Source organism: Lithobates pipiens, unplaced genomic scaffold (genome assembly GCF_037356315.1).
Source record: "Lithobates pipiens isolate NorthernLeopardFrog02 unplaced genomic scaffold, aLitPip1_a1.2 Scaffold_16, whole genome shotgun sequence".
Taxonomy (NCBI): domain Eukaryota; kingdom Metazoa; phylum Chordata; class Amphibia; order Anura; family Ranidae; genus Lithobates; species Lithobates pipiens.
In genome coordinates, this window is record NW_027507748.1 from 400,646,613 (window position 1) to 400,659,787 (window position 13,175).

The 13,175-nt window shown below is 44.5% G+C and overlaps 1 protein-coding gene across 2 annotated transcripts in view; it reads right to left on the reverse strand.

The window, feature by feature from the left end:
• The window catches only part of LOC143983070 (S-adenosyl-L-methionine-dependent tRNA 4-demethylwyosine synthase TYW1-like), a 321,868-nt gene that overhangs the window by 264,013 nt on the left and 44,680 nt on the right, over nt 1-13,175 (reverse strand). For both annotated transcript variants that reach the window (XM_077482324.1, XM_077482323.1), the window contains exon 5: nt 3,014-3,208. In XM_077482324.1, coding sequence (XP_077338450.1) covers nt 3,014-3,208 — 195 coding nt within the window. The remainder of the gene's footprint in view (nt 1-3,013; nt 3,209-13,175) is intronic.

Below are 13,175 nucleotides of genomic sequence, written 5' to 3' on the forward strand. Positions count from 1 at the left end.
ATTTCAGCACCCCTATTTATCACCGCCCTCTGAACTCACCCTTGTAGTCCGTTTTCAATCCATGTACTCACCCTATGGTCTGTGCCAACGGACCTTATTTTGTAGAGTAAAAGGTTTATGGGGAACTGTGTCAAATGCTTTTGCAAAATCCAGAGAGTGTAAAAGACAAGAGGTGACTCCAAGTGTAGCAATATGGTTATATTTAAATAAAGGTACAACATTTAGCAACGCACATGGTTGATTAAAAAAGAGGCACATCTACGTATGCCAGCATCCGAAGTAAAGTTGTCCACATAGACCATCCTCCTCACCACCATCGATGTCATCCCTTCCACGCTGCACTCCACGAGCGGTTCAATCGCTCTACTGCAGGGTAGTCTTCCCAGTCACGATTGCAGACTGACAGAAGCGAGAGCCGGCAGTGCGGAGGATGGTCTATGTGGACAGCTTTACCCCAGGTGTTTGGATACTTAGATGCGCCTCTTTTAAACAACCATGTGAGTTGCTAAATGTTGTACCTTCATTAACTGTAACCATATTGCTGCATTTAGAGGCGCCTCTTCTCTTTTACAATCTGTAGCTCTTGCTGGATTTAGCTTCTAATCTAAATGTGGAAGCTTCCATTTGTGGATGGACATTTTATGGTTGCATTGCTATAATCCTTTTTATATGGACTTTAAACTGAAGGACTTATAAATAAATGGTTGTGGAATGAATCATTTGAGTTCCCATTATTTCTTATGGGGAAATTTGCTTTGATATATGAGTGCTTTGGATTACAAGCATGTTCCTGGAACGAATTATGCTCGCAATCCAAGGTTTTACTGTATTTCAATTGTGTAGCAGATTTTAACTTGAGTTTCTCCCCCAATTTGTATTTCAGTCTATACAGGAGCCACTGTTCACAGCACAGGACTCTGAAGGAACAGCACAGGTATGCCATTCCTTCAGGAGCGCAAGCGCCGGTGACATGTTTCACAAATAAATCTCCTAAACAGTTTAGGAGATATTTACTGTACCTATAGATAACCTTATAATATGTAAAAATCAGCCAAGGGAGTTTACTCCCACCTTAAACTACTTTACCCTGAACTGAGAAAACTTTGCTATAAATGATCAGTGTGTTGCCAAACCTCTAGGAGCATACCTAAAGCTGGCCATACATAATAAAATTTTCTCATTAAATATCCATTAGATTTACCTTTAACTATGTAGTACAAGGGCCTGCCAGTTTGCATACAAAATGCAAGTGCTTAGGTTTGACCTCATATTATATGGTTCTGATAAATCTAAAGGAAAATTCTACAAGGAAAATTGTATATATAGTCAGCTTAATTTTGCCTGAATTCTAAAATTCTTAGAACAGCTATTTATCCTATACATGGTTTGGACCCAACACTAGTGAAGAACAGAGTTTGTCAATTTGATTCACACAAGCACCTAAGTGTTTACATATTCAGCCTATAAGTAGGCTTCCACTAAAGATGGCTATTGACAGATCAAAATGTGGAACCAGATGAATTTCAATCCATGTATGGACAGGATGGTTGTACTGAAGTCCATCTGTCGACCAACTTCTATATAACCAGCGGTGCAAATTTTTTTTTCATAGGATTAATGCCAGCAGCTATAGCCACAGGCAGTGATCAATGTATTTGGACAGCTGGGAAATATCCGGTTGTCAGAATACAAAAGCTCCACAGGAGGGTTTCCCCCACCAACACTGAATGTGTTGATGGGTCAATGCAAGAAATTTTCTTTCCTTCAGCCTGTAATTGCAGTTAAGAAAATTGGTTAATGTATGGCCTGCCTTAACTGGATGTGAAATTTTAACAATTGTGCATGGGATAAGGGAAATCTAATAAAGAATAGTCAGTACTTCTAGAGAAAAAAAATAAAATAAATAAATAATAAAATAAATAAAGTTTGGCATGGTTTTCCAAAAGCCCAAACTGAGGGTTTTACATCTGCCTAGCATTCTTCCTTAATTCGGACTGAGTTTTTGATGTCCTTGAAAATAAAACCAAACAGGCAGAGTTCCAAAAAATACAGTTTAAAGTTAACTAAAAGGAAAGCTGCTGTATTGTGTGAAAGTCCGCAAACATCCAAAGTCATTCTTTTGGATCAATAAACTATTTTTGTAGAAAGCAAAGATGAAACAGTTTAACGTTTTTTCTTAAAGGTTAAAATATAGCAACTCTGCATTATGCCATTTTCCTGAACGATTTTGGGATAATGGGTAAACACGATTATTCAATAGGCAGAAGTCTGCCCAGTTTATAAAGTTTAAGGCCTCATGCACACGGACGTTTTTATAGCTGCTTTTTTGAGCGTTTTTTGCAGCTTAAAAAGGCCTGTCCATGTTAGTCTATGGCTTCATGCCCACCTAGGCGTTTTTGAGCTGCAAATGACATAGGCGTTTTTAAGCTGTAAAAAAAACCCAGGACCAGTGCGTTCCCTGGCGCGGAGCTAGAGCTGTAAAAACGCGAATCGCGGGAAAACGCGCACAAACACGCACATAAACACGCAACATATTTTCTTTGTTTTCTGAGTGCTATAGCCAAGAGATGTGTTTCTTTAAAAACGCTACTTAACGCTAACGCTAAAAAACGCGCAAAAACGCCAATGCAAAACGCGGTAAAAATCGCGTTTTTAACGCTGATTTTTCCAAGCGTCGGAGCTAGCTTTGCAGCCAGTTTTTTTAAAACGTCCGTGTGCATGAGCACTAACTGTCCTTTACATCTGATGGAACTTGCCAACCTGCATGTATGGCCAATGGAAAAAGACAATTGGAGTAAACCCATTGTTTTAACATTGGCCAATATTTGTGGGCAACACATTAGCCACTTTACATCAACTGGCAAAGCTCCCAGAAATATTAGTAAATCTAAGCAGCAGAATGCATGCTTAGCACCCTCTGTGCTCTTTCAGAACAGCAAGCAACCTGTTAAATTTGGTGAGATATTAACCCCATTAGAAAGCAAAAAATAAATAAAAAATGCAAGATAATTACTGTATTGTAGTGGTTGATGTATACAGAGTTCCCAAGTCCAAATACAGCATATCTCAAACCTTTGAGGAAGGTTTTTCCAAAGCGGAAGTCGTTGGAGGCTTCTTCAAGCCATTTGCAGAACCACTTGGCACTCTCAGTGGGCTGTCCATCGGTATAAGTTGCAACCAGGAAAACACAGATACTCTGGCTTGTGGTCTGAAAAAAATAAATAAATAAATAAAATAAAAAAATAAAAAAACACACCATTAAATCGCTTATATAAAAATCAAAAGAGGACTGTAAATCCCAATATCATGAAAGACCTACGTTTTAACTTTTAAGTCAAAATAGTACTCAACATTGAAATCATCCTGAGTCCTCATAATTTCTACAGGCTTGATCACTGTAAATCAACCTTACTGTATACAAGCTTTACAAATTATATTATTTACCTGAATGTAGAAACACAAGCAAACTATGGTAATAACAATATAAAATAGAATACTCACTGTAAATTCCCTTTCAGACTTACTGCAGCCAACAGAATAACTGTGACCCCATTGAGGGACACAGGAAGTCTACCACTGGAAAATTCAAACCCAATCAAACTAAGCAGAGTGAAACTGCAAACAATAACAATGGCCAGCATGAAAAAACTTCAAGCTCAAAGGTCATCTAAAAAGGACCAATGCCCTAAGCTGGCAAGGGATAAAGCCTAACTCTCCATCTAGTGGGGAGACCTAAAACCAGAAGGAAAATGTTATTTTAATAAAAATTATAAAATTATTATTATATATATATATATATATATATATATATATATATATATATATATATATATATATATATATATATATATATATATATATATATATATATATATATATATATATATATATATATATATATATACATATATACACACACATACACATACATACATATATATATATACACACACACACACACACTACGACTGATGCCCAAAGACAGTGGGGAATGTCACAACATAGGAGGCGGAACACCAATCCACCAAACATCTGATCCAATCGAAAGTGGAGAACAAAATATAAATAAATTGTCTTAACAGAGGAAAGACTCACAATAACCTACATGATAATGAACAAGTGGAAGAGCTCCCCTTCAAGAACTGGGACTGTACTGAGAAATCTAAAAATTAAGTTCTGACAGAAGGAAGACTACAGCCTTTTTAAGCAAAGAAAGCACTAAAAGTCTCAACTCTCCTCAATCATTAAAAATAAAAAAAGATGTCTGTAGGCCGGTGGAATTTAGGGTTCCCTTTTATTTAGGAAGCACCCCATTATGGTTTGCTCTACCCTCTCCCTATATCTATGAGGCCGCGTACACACGGGCGGACTGTTCGCCCAACCTTGTCCGCTGAACAGTGTTTGGGCGGACAGTCCGCTCGTGTGTGGGCTTTCAGCGGACAGTTTCAGCGGACAGTTGGACGGACAAAGTCTTTCGGAAATTCCGAAAAACTGTCCGCTGAAACTGTGTTTGAGCGAACAGTCCGCCCGTGTGTGGGCCTGTCCGCTGTACTTTCGAAATGAGCGGACTGTTCCCGCTCGGAAAGTCCGCCCATTTCGAGCGCGTGTACAGGTAGGCGGGGCCCGCGAAGGAGACGTCGCGGGCTCCGCCGCCTGGAATGGGCTTAAAGGGGAACCCCAACGCCGAAAAAAAATCGGCGTGGGGGTTCCCCCCAAGTCCACACCAGACCCTTGTCCGAGCACGCTACCCGGCCGGCCAGGAAAGGGGGGCGAGCGAGCGCGCCCCCCCTCCTGAGCCGTACCAGGCCGCGTGCCCTCAACATGGGGGGTGCCTTGGGGAAGGGGGGGGCCGCGCGGCCCCCCCACCCCAAAGCACCTTGTCCCCATGTTGATAAGGACAAGGGCCTCTTCCCGACAACCCTGGCCGTTGGTTGTCGGGGTCTGCGGGCGGGGGGCTTATCGGAATCCAGGAGCCCCCTTTAAGAAGGGGGCCCCCGGATACCGGCCCCCCACCCTATGTGAATGAGTATGGGGTACAATGTACCCCTACCCATTCACCTGTGAAATAAAGTACAAAAAAAAAACACAACACATGGAAAAAGTATTTTATTGCACAGCTCCGGGGGTCTTCCGTCTTCGGGGGTCTTCTCGCCGGACTCCTCCGCTATGTGTGTGTAGCTCTTTTGCTAGCGGAGGAGTCCGGCTTTCTTCCTCCCCGCCGCCGGCCTCTTCTCCCGACTTCGGGGGTCTTGTCCCCCTCTTCGGTTCTTCTGCCGGGCCACCGCGCCTGGTCCGGTGGCCCGGTCTTCTGTCGCCGTCTTCCGTTCTTCTGTCGCCGCCTTCGGTTCTTCTGCCGGGCCACCGCGCCTTCTTGTAGCTCTTTTACAGGCGGTGGCCCGGTCTTCTGTCGCCGCTGTTGTTGTCGCCGCCGCCGCCGCCGCCGCCTTCCGTTCTTGTTCTTCTTCTTCTCCTGGAGATGTTGACTCGACGAGCTCTCCGGCTGGAATGCCAGAGCCGCGCTGTGCGGTCACTTATATAGTGACAATGGGGCGGTGTCACATGGTATATGTCACATGGTGACCCCGCCCCCTTACGATGTCATAGTCCCCATGTGACATCAACCCATGTGACCAACCCATGTGACATATACCATGTGACACCGCCCCATTGTCACTATATAAGTGGCAGCGGAGCGTGTCCCTGGCATTCCGGCCGGAGAGCTCGTCGAGTCAACATCTCCAGGAGAAGAACAAGAAGAAGAACAAGAAGAAGAACAAGAACGGAAGGCGGCGGCGGCGGCGGCGACGACGACGACGACAGCGGCGACAGAAGACCGGGCCACCGCCTGTAAAAGAGCTACAAGAAGGCGCGGTGGCCCGGCAGAAGAACCGAAGGCGGCGACAGAAGAACGGAAGACGGCGACAGAAGACCGGGCCACCGGACCAGGCGCGGTGGCCCGGCAGAAGAACCGAAGAGGGGGACAAGACCCCCGAAGTCGGGAGAAGAGGCCGGCGGCGGGGAGGAAGAAAGCCGGACTCCTCCGCTAGTAAAAGAGCTACACACACATAGCGGAGGAGTCCGGCGAGAAGACCCCCGAAGACGGAAGACCCCCGGAGCTGTGCAATAAAATATTTTTTCCCTGTGTTGTGTTTTTTTTTGTACTTTATTTCACAGGTGAATGGGTAGGGGTACATTGTACCCCATACTCATTCACATAGGGTGGGGGGCCGGTATCCAGGGGCCCCCTTCTTAAAGGGGGCTCCCGGATTCCGATAAGCCCCCCGCCCGCAGACCCCGACAACCAACGGCCAGGGTTGTCGGGAAGAGGCCCTTGTCCTCATCAACATGGGGACAAGGTGCTTTGGGGTGGGGGGGCCGCGCGGCCCCCCCTTCCCCAAGGCACCCCCCATGTTGAGGGCACGCGGCCTGGTATGGCTCAGGAGGGGGGGCACGCTCGCTCGCCCCCCTTTCCTGGCCGGCCGGGTAGCGTGCTCGGACAAGGGTCTGGTGTGGACTTTAGGGGAACCCCCACGCCGATTTTTTTCGGCGTTGGGGTTCCCCTTTAAGCCCATTCCAGGCGGCGGAGCCCGCGACGTCTCCTTCGCGGGCCCCGCCTACCTGTACACGCGCTCGAAATGGGCGGATTTGCCTCCTCCTTACGTGGGCGAGTCCGTTCATTTCAAAAGTTGAGCGAACTGTTTGCCCAACCTTGTTCGTCAAACAGTCCGCTCGTGTGTGGGCAAGTCCGCTCATGCAAATTTTGAGCGGACTGTTTGCCGAAACTGTTTGACGAACAAGGTTGGGCAAACAGTCCGCGCGTGTGTACGCGGCCTGAGAGAAGGAGCTGGGCTCTCTCTAGGGGATGCCAGCAGCAGCACAGAAAGAGGTCTATGCGAGCATGAGTAGGATTAGGAAGAGGCTTAGGGCCTGGAGCGATCAACACCATGTTAACAGCAGAGAGTGCACAACAGAATCTCTCCTCTAACCCATGTATGATAGTGTGACAGTAACAAGTTATTCAGTTAACAGGGTTTGGACAAGGCAGGAGGATGGAAAATTGCCTTCTGCACCACAAGATAGCCAAATGGACTGCACACCTGAGCTGAAGACCATGCTTAACACACCCCCTCATCAGCAAGGAGGCAGAATCCCTGGGATGAAGTCCTAAGGGAAAAATTTACCAAAATTTCCTGCCTCTTCTGCAGGCTTCAAGTGTCAGCAGGCTAGAGATGTTATTAACCCCCAACAATGCCTCAGATTCCATAGAGCAACAGAGAAATGTCAGTTTTTTTGAACAACCAAATAAGAAAGAGCATTAAACCCACATATGTAGATCCCATGGAGTGGTTTGAGCATTACCTACTACTGCCAGATGATTCTTGCGTAAAGAGACAGGCTCGTTCAGGCTGCAGATAGCTCAGTGTCAACCCCTTTCACGGTAAAAGGCTAGCAGAAAGCTGGCAATTAAACAATAAAAGTAGCACTCGCTGCTGAGGCCAATTTGCCCACTCAGTCTTCAAAAGTAGGGCAAACACTGAGGCAATGTGTTAGAAAGCAATCCACAGCCAACCTGTTACAGGGTCTGAAGAATAGGATTTTTATAACCGCTTACCTGTAAAATCCCTTTCTTTTGAAGTACATCACGGGACACAGATCCATAGTAATTACTATGTGGGTTATAGTCCACCTTCAGGTGCCGACACTGGCACACCCTGAAAACGGGAAGCTGCATCTCTATATAACCCCTCCCACTACTGGGAGCATTTCAGTTTTGTAGCAAAGCAATACATGTGTTTACTAGAAAGAGGGGCGGGACCTCTGTGTCCGTGATGTAAATCAAAAGAAAAGGATTTTACAAGTAAGCCATTATAAAAATCCTATTTTCTTTAATCGTACATCACGGGACACAGCGCCATAGTAATTACTATGTGGAATGTCCCAGAGCAATGCCAACTGAGGGGAGGGAGACACAACCAAAGTAGGGCACCATAAGATCAGAGGATTTATACTGCTGCCTGCAGTACACTGTGCCAAAAAGGCGACATCCTCATGTCTTTTTACATCCACCAGACAGAATCTGGTAAATGTATGGATTTAAGACCAGGTTGCAGCCTTGCAGAATTTAGCCATGGAGGCTTGGTGATGCACTGCCCACAAAGCACTAATAGCCCTAGAGAAGTGCGCTTTTATTTGAGAGAGTAGAACTACCCCTTTTAAAACCATAAGCTTGAACGATTACTTGTCGAATCCATTTAGAAAAGGTAGATTTCGATGCTGCCCGTCCTCTTTTAGGACCTTCAGGCAACATGACCAAATCATCTGTTTTCCGAAACGGAGCAATCACCTTTAAGTAGCCTTTGACTGCTCTCACCACATCAAGAGAACGTAGTGATTTTTTCTTCCATAGAACAGGGTTCTGGAAAAATTAAAGGTAGAACAATATCCTGGTTTAGATAAAAACCTGATATTACCTTCCGCAAAAAGTTAGGATGAGGACGCAATACTACCTTATCCTTGTGAACAATAAAAATATATGTCTCTTTACAAGAAAGAGCAGCTAATTCTGATACCCTTCTTGCAGCAGATATGGTTACCAGAAAAAAAAAGAAAAGAAAAAAGAAGGCTGTTTTGTAATGCAGATTAACCGGAGATTAAGCTGTGTTACCCCATGAATAAAGTTACGAACCAAAGAATGTGAAGCCACCTTAGACACTGGCAAAAAAAAAAAACGGAGGAACTCCCAGTAGTGGGAGGGGTTATATAGGGAGCGCACTTTTTATCTTAGGGCGTGCCAGTGTCAATCATGTGAAGGTGGCCTATAATCCACATAGTAACCATTATGTCTCTGTGTCCCGTGATGTACGATAAGAAATAGCAGCGTTAATTGCTGGTATACCCTACTTAGTGAATTTCCTCCACCATAGGATAAAGTGTGAAAACTTTTTAGGAGGGAAAATAATGCTCATCTGTGTGATCCTCTCAGATACAAAAAAAGCTTTTCCAGCAATGAATGGACAGAAAAAGGCATGCACGGCTTGAGGAGGCTTTAGCGAACCCAAAAACTCAGTTAAGGGTACATAAATGTGTAGTGGTGCAAATTCTTGCTGAATGATCATCAAACTTAAGATTGAAACAGCTGATTCTCCCATACTTGCCACCTCCAAGAAGAGTCTCAGCCTCACCATGGTCCCCCGAGGGAATTAGTCTACTGCTGCCCCTAGTTACTCAGTTTAAGTGTCCTGGGTAATGGAACAGAACCTGTTGCATTTTGACCCACATTTGGATGCGATTAAAGTTGCTAAAGTTTTTTTTTTTTTTTAATCATCATAAAATAAACAGGGGCTGCAGTGTTAAAAACTGTTGCAGACATTTCATGGCACTGATGCTTACTCTGACCAGCCACCCCCTCTCAGGGGAGGATGCCATTTGTAGAGATGAGTAGGCTTTCCTGAGCTTGATGGAGACCCTTTTAGCTCTTTTTGGGGGGTGTTTCTGACCTTCTGACCATAGCCCGATACACAAAGCAGAGGTACTACCAGAAGAAATTGCATCCACTGCTTGAGCAATAGTCCAGCTACTGTCGCTGCTATTAATGATGATGCAAATAGTAAATGTGTCAAATAGGAAATGCCTGCATCACCAAAACCTCTTTCATGCTCTTATGTCTCTACGACAATTTTGCAGCCAGAATAAATTGAGTTTTTTGTTTTGTTTTTTTAAACATACTCCCACGTTGGAGGACACCAATGCCGCACTAAGCCCCACCCCCACTGTCGCAGCATGCCCCCCTCCTTTCTTTAAAAAAACAAAAACAAAATAACTTTTTCCCGTGCAAGTACAGGCCTCCAATCTGATGGGATCGGCTAAGCAAGGGAAGGATGGCATTGGAGGGAGGGATGGCGTGGTGGAGACCTGGAAGCTGCCGCCTTGTAGGAGCGGTGAAAGAAAACAGCATTGCTGATCGTTTTTAGTTCTCCCTTATACTCAGCCTCTTGAAGAGGGGAAGAGTTCAGCTCAAGTGGGGGTGTCTGGAGGAAGCAAAAACACTCCAAACTTACTGGAGGTCTGCCTGCTAGCCGGAGGAAAAAAAAAAAAAAAAAAAAGTCTGCTACTTCTGTGACACAGCGTGACTGAGCAAAGCATGGAGAAGGTACCTGCTCCATCCAGGCCTCAGTGGCGACACTTAGGCATGCCATTTACTTTAAAAAGGAGACATTTCATAAGAAAAATGTAAAAATTCCACTTACCTTTCTCACCACAGGGTTTCCTGTGGTAAAACCAACAGACCCAATCTTCACCCTTCACAGTGGGTACCGTTAGCAAACCTTCAGGAACTGGGGACCCCCAGGGAACCCACAATCCTGGACCTGTAAAAAGCACCCCGCCAGTAAAACTTTATGGCCTTAATACCAAAAGTACTGGATCCCGGGGTCCAGCTCTTTAAAAAGAGAAGCGTTCCAGGCAAAAACCTAGTTTCTTCGGATACAAGGCCCAGGTACCATTCAATTCGGCCTAAAAGACACTTTGAATGGACCCGGCTGCATAGCTAGCCCCAGCATAGATTGCTTCAGTGGAGCTCAGCACATCTTCACTCGTGACCAACACCTTAGACATTGGTGGAAAAAAAAAAAACAGATACTCCCAGTATTGGGAGGGGTTATATAGAGAGGCAACTTCCTGTTTAGGGTGTGCCAGTGTCCAGCACCTGAAGGTGGACTATAACCCACATAGTAATTACTATGGCTCGATGTCCCGTGATATACGATTAAAGCACTTTATGTGGAACCCAGTACCTGAAAGTCAATTCCAGGCTACAAAGTCCAGTCCATCTGAGTCTGGTCACATTACTCTAAAAGCCAAGTTAAGAATAGCATGCAAGTTGAAGTTTACAGACCAGCCCTAGCCACACAACGTAGAGAAAAATCTTAATTGATAAAGAAAATTACATGAAATGCTAGCAAAGAGTAAGCTAGACTTTTGCAGCAAAGTTGAATTTTGGCTTACCTATTAAATTTTATATCTTTGAGTTCAGTACATAACACAGGCTTGATAATCAAACTCTGGGCTACAAGCTTGTACCTTCAAGCGGTTTTCACTGGCAAAGCTCATTTTTATCCCCCCCTATAACCCTAAAAATAATAAACTTATTGAGGACATTACCCTATAACCCTCGAAATTGTAGCAATAGTCAATAGCAAAGTGACTCAAACAGTAAAGCAACAAAGCTTTTTGGAGCGTATCAAACTTTGTCTGCAGAATCTCTGAAAGTAGGAACAGTACAGCAGGATGTTTAAGACTGATGACAGTGTCTACTACCATAACAGTCCACTTTCTTTGTGTTTTTACACATGCAAGTGAGCAAAATCAACAATGGCAAGCAACATTATTACATGAAGCTGTAACATCAGGTGTATAGGAGCCTGGGGCTGGAAATCTTTTTTTGGCCTCCTCTAGAGCAGGCATATTGGGATGTGACTTTATAGAGATGGTTGGGGTTGAAAAGGAGACTGGTGCTTTTGAGCTCTGGATTACAATTGCTTTATCATGGTTGATTGTTGTCCCAGAAATTGTGAAAAAGTTGCAGAAAAGTCTGCCTTATTGGATGCAGAGACAAGAATTAAAATGGGGTCCTGCTCCAGCACAAAGAAAGCAACGTCACCGAATTGAATGTTCTGCAGGCCTTTGGCAGAATGAATGCGGTTTTTTTTTTTGCCCTGGTTCCTTCGTGCCTGGTTTTTCCATTGCGGTCAAAGTTTTTCCACTGTGGGATACTCAGAGTAAGGTCGTGAAATTAGGTAAGTGTCAGTGAAACACAGTACACATCAACCTAGTGGTGACCATCCTGAAGGGAAGTCCTCATGGCAAAAGGGTGAAAGGAATTATTTGAGCACCTTATAAGAGTACTAGGCAAAAATGACGGTAAAAGTGTGCGACATATGGTGTGATGTAACAACTGGTCATACACCTGAGACCAAGCTCAGAGTGGTTCAATTTTAGCATCAAGTGTGAAAAGTTTAACTCTGAATAAAATCAATCATTCCCAAACACATTCTCGGTTTCCTGGTAATTTTAAAGAGAAAACGCCATAATATTCACGATACACAAACCGTGAAAGGGCAAATAAGGGCGTTATTAGGTCTTATACTTACCATGGGACTACAGTAACAAAAGAAACCGGATGGCCCAGTCTTATCGGTTTATGACGCAGGTCTCTATAAAGGGCCCTAGCTTCACTCATCACAGTGGATATACCCCCTAGAGGGGTCTTCAGAGTCTGGCTTCCATAGGGACAGACAAGAGCCTTGGACCTTTTTGCTGCATTAAGAAGCTGTATGGAAAGGGAGGTTTGAGATTTTTGTTTCCCAAACCAGGGCAAAATCAGGGTGTCCAATCATTGGGGTCATAAGGGAAGGAAGTAAGGAGGTGCACTGGGAGAGAGCGGTTTCACCAGGTTTAGAGTGGCACCAAAAGTTGGGTGTCTTTTGCAGTGTCATTCTGTTCCATACAAACTCACTTTTTAATGTTATGATGGCAACACCAGTCCACAAAATTTAAACAGTATTTAAGGAAGAACCGCTTTCAGAATGCAAAATTTCCTATTGAAATAGGCTTTCAAGGCAAGCATTCCCTCATACCTAAAGGTTAGGTTCACTTTTGGGAACATGTTACGCCTGTATTTAAGGTTTAACTTGTTTGTAAGCAGTCATCTCTAAACACCCCCCGAGATGCCCCCTTCCCATTAAAGCTTGTGTAGTTCTTCTCCCCTGCAGCCAGTCAGATTTAAAACCAGCGTGGCTATGCAAGGCTGCATATGCACAGCCATGTCATTCGTGCACCAAGATTTGTCAAGTGCGGTAATCAGAACACTTGTAGTCCACTGACACTTCCTTCAGCTCTCTAACTGAAAGTCCATACAGCGGTATGGGCAAAAAACTGGAGGAAGACTATGCAGGAGCCTGGCAATGCACTCGGGATCCACTGATCATGAATGATTTTGAATAAATAAGTAAAACAATACAAACGTGGTCAAGAAGAGAACCATTATGCCCTGCATTGCCAGGTACAATACCTTCCAGGTGAACAGTTTGGCTCCGGAAACATTGAGTAGTTACTCATGACTACTAAAATGCAGTAACACACAACAGTAAAGGGGGCCATAGATGGATACAAATTTG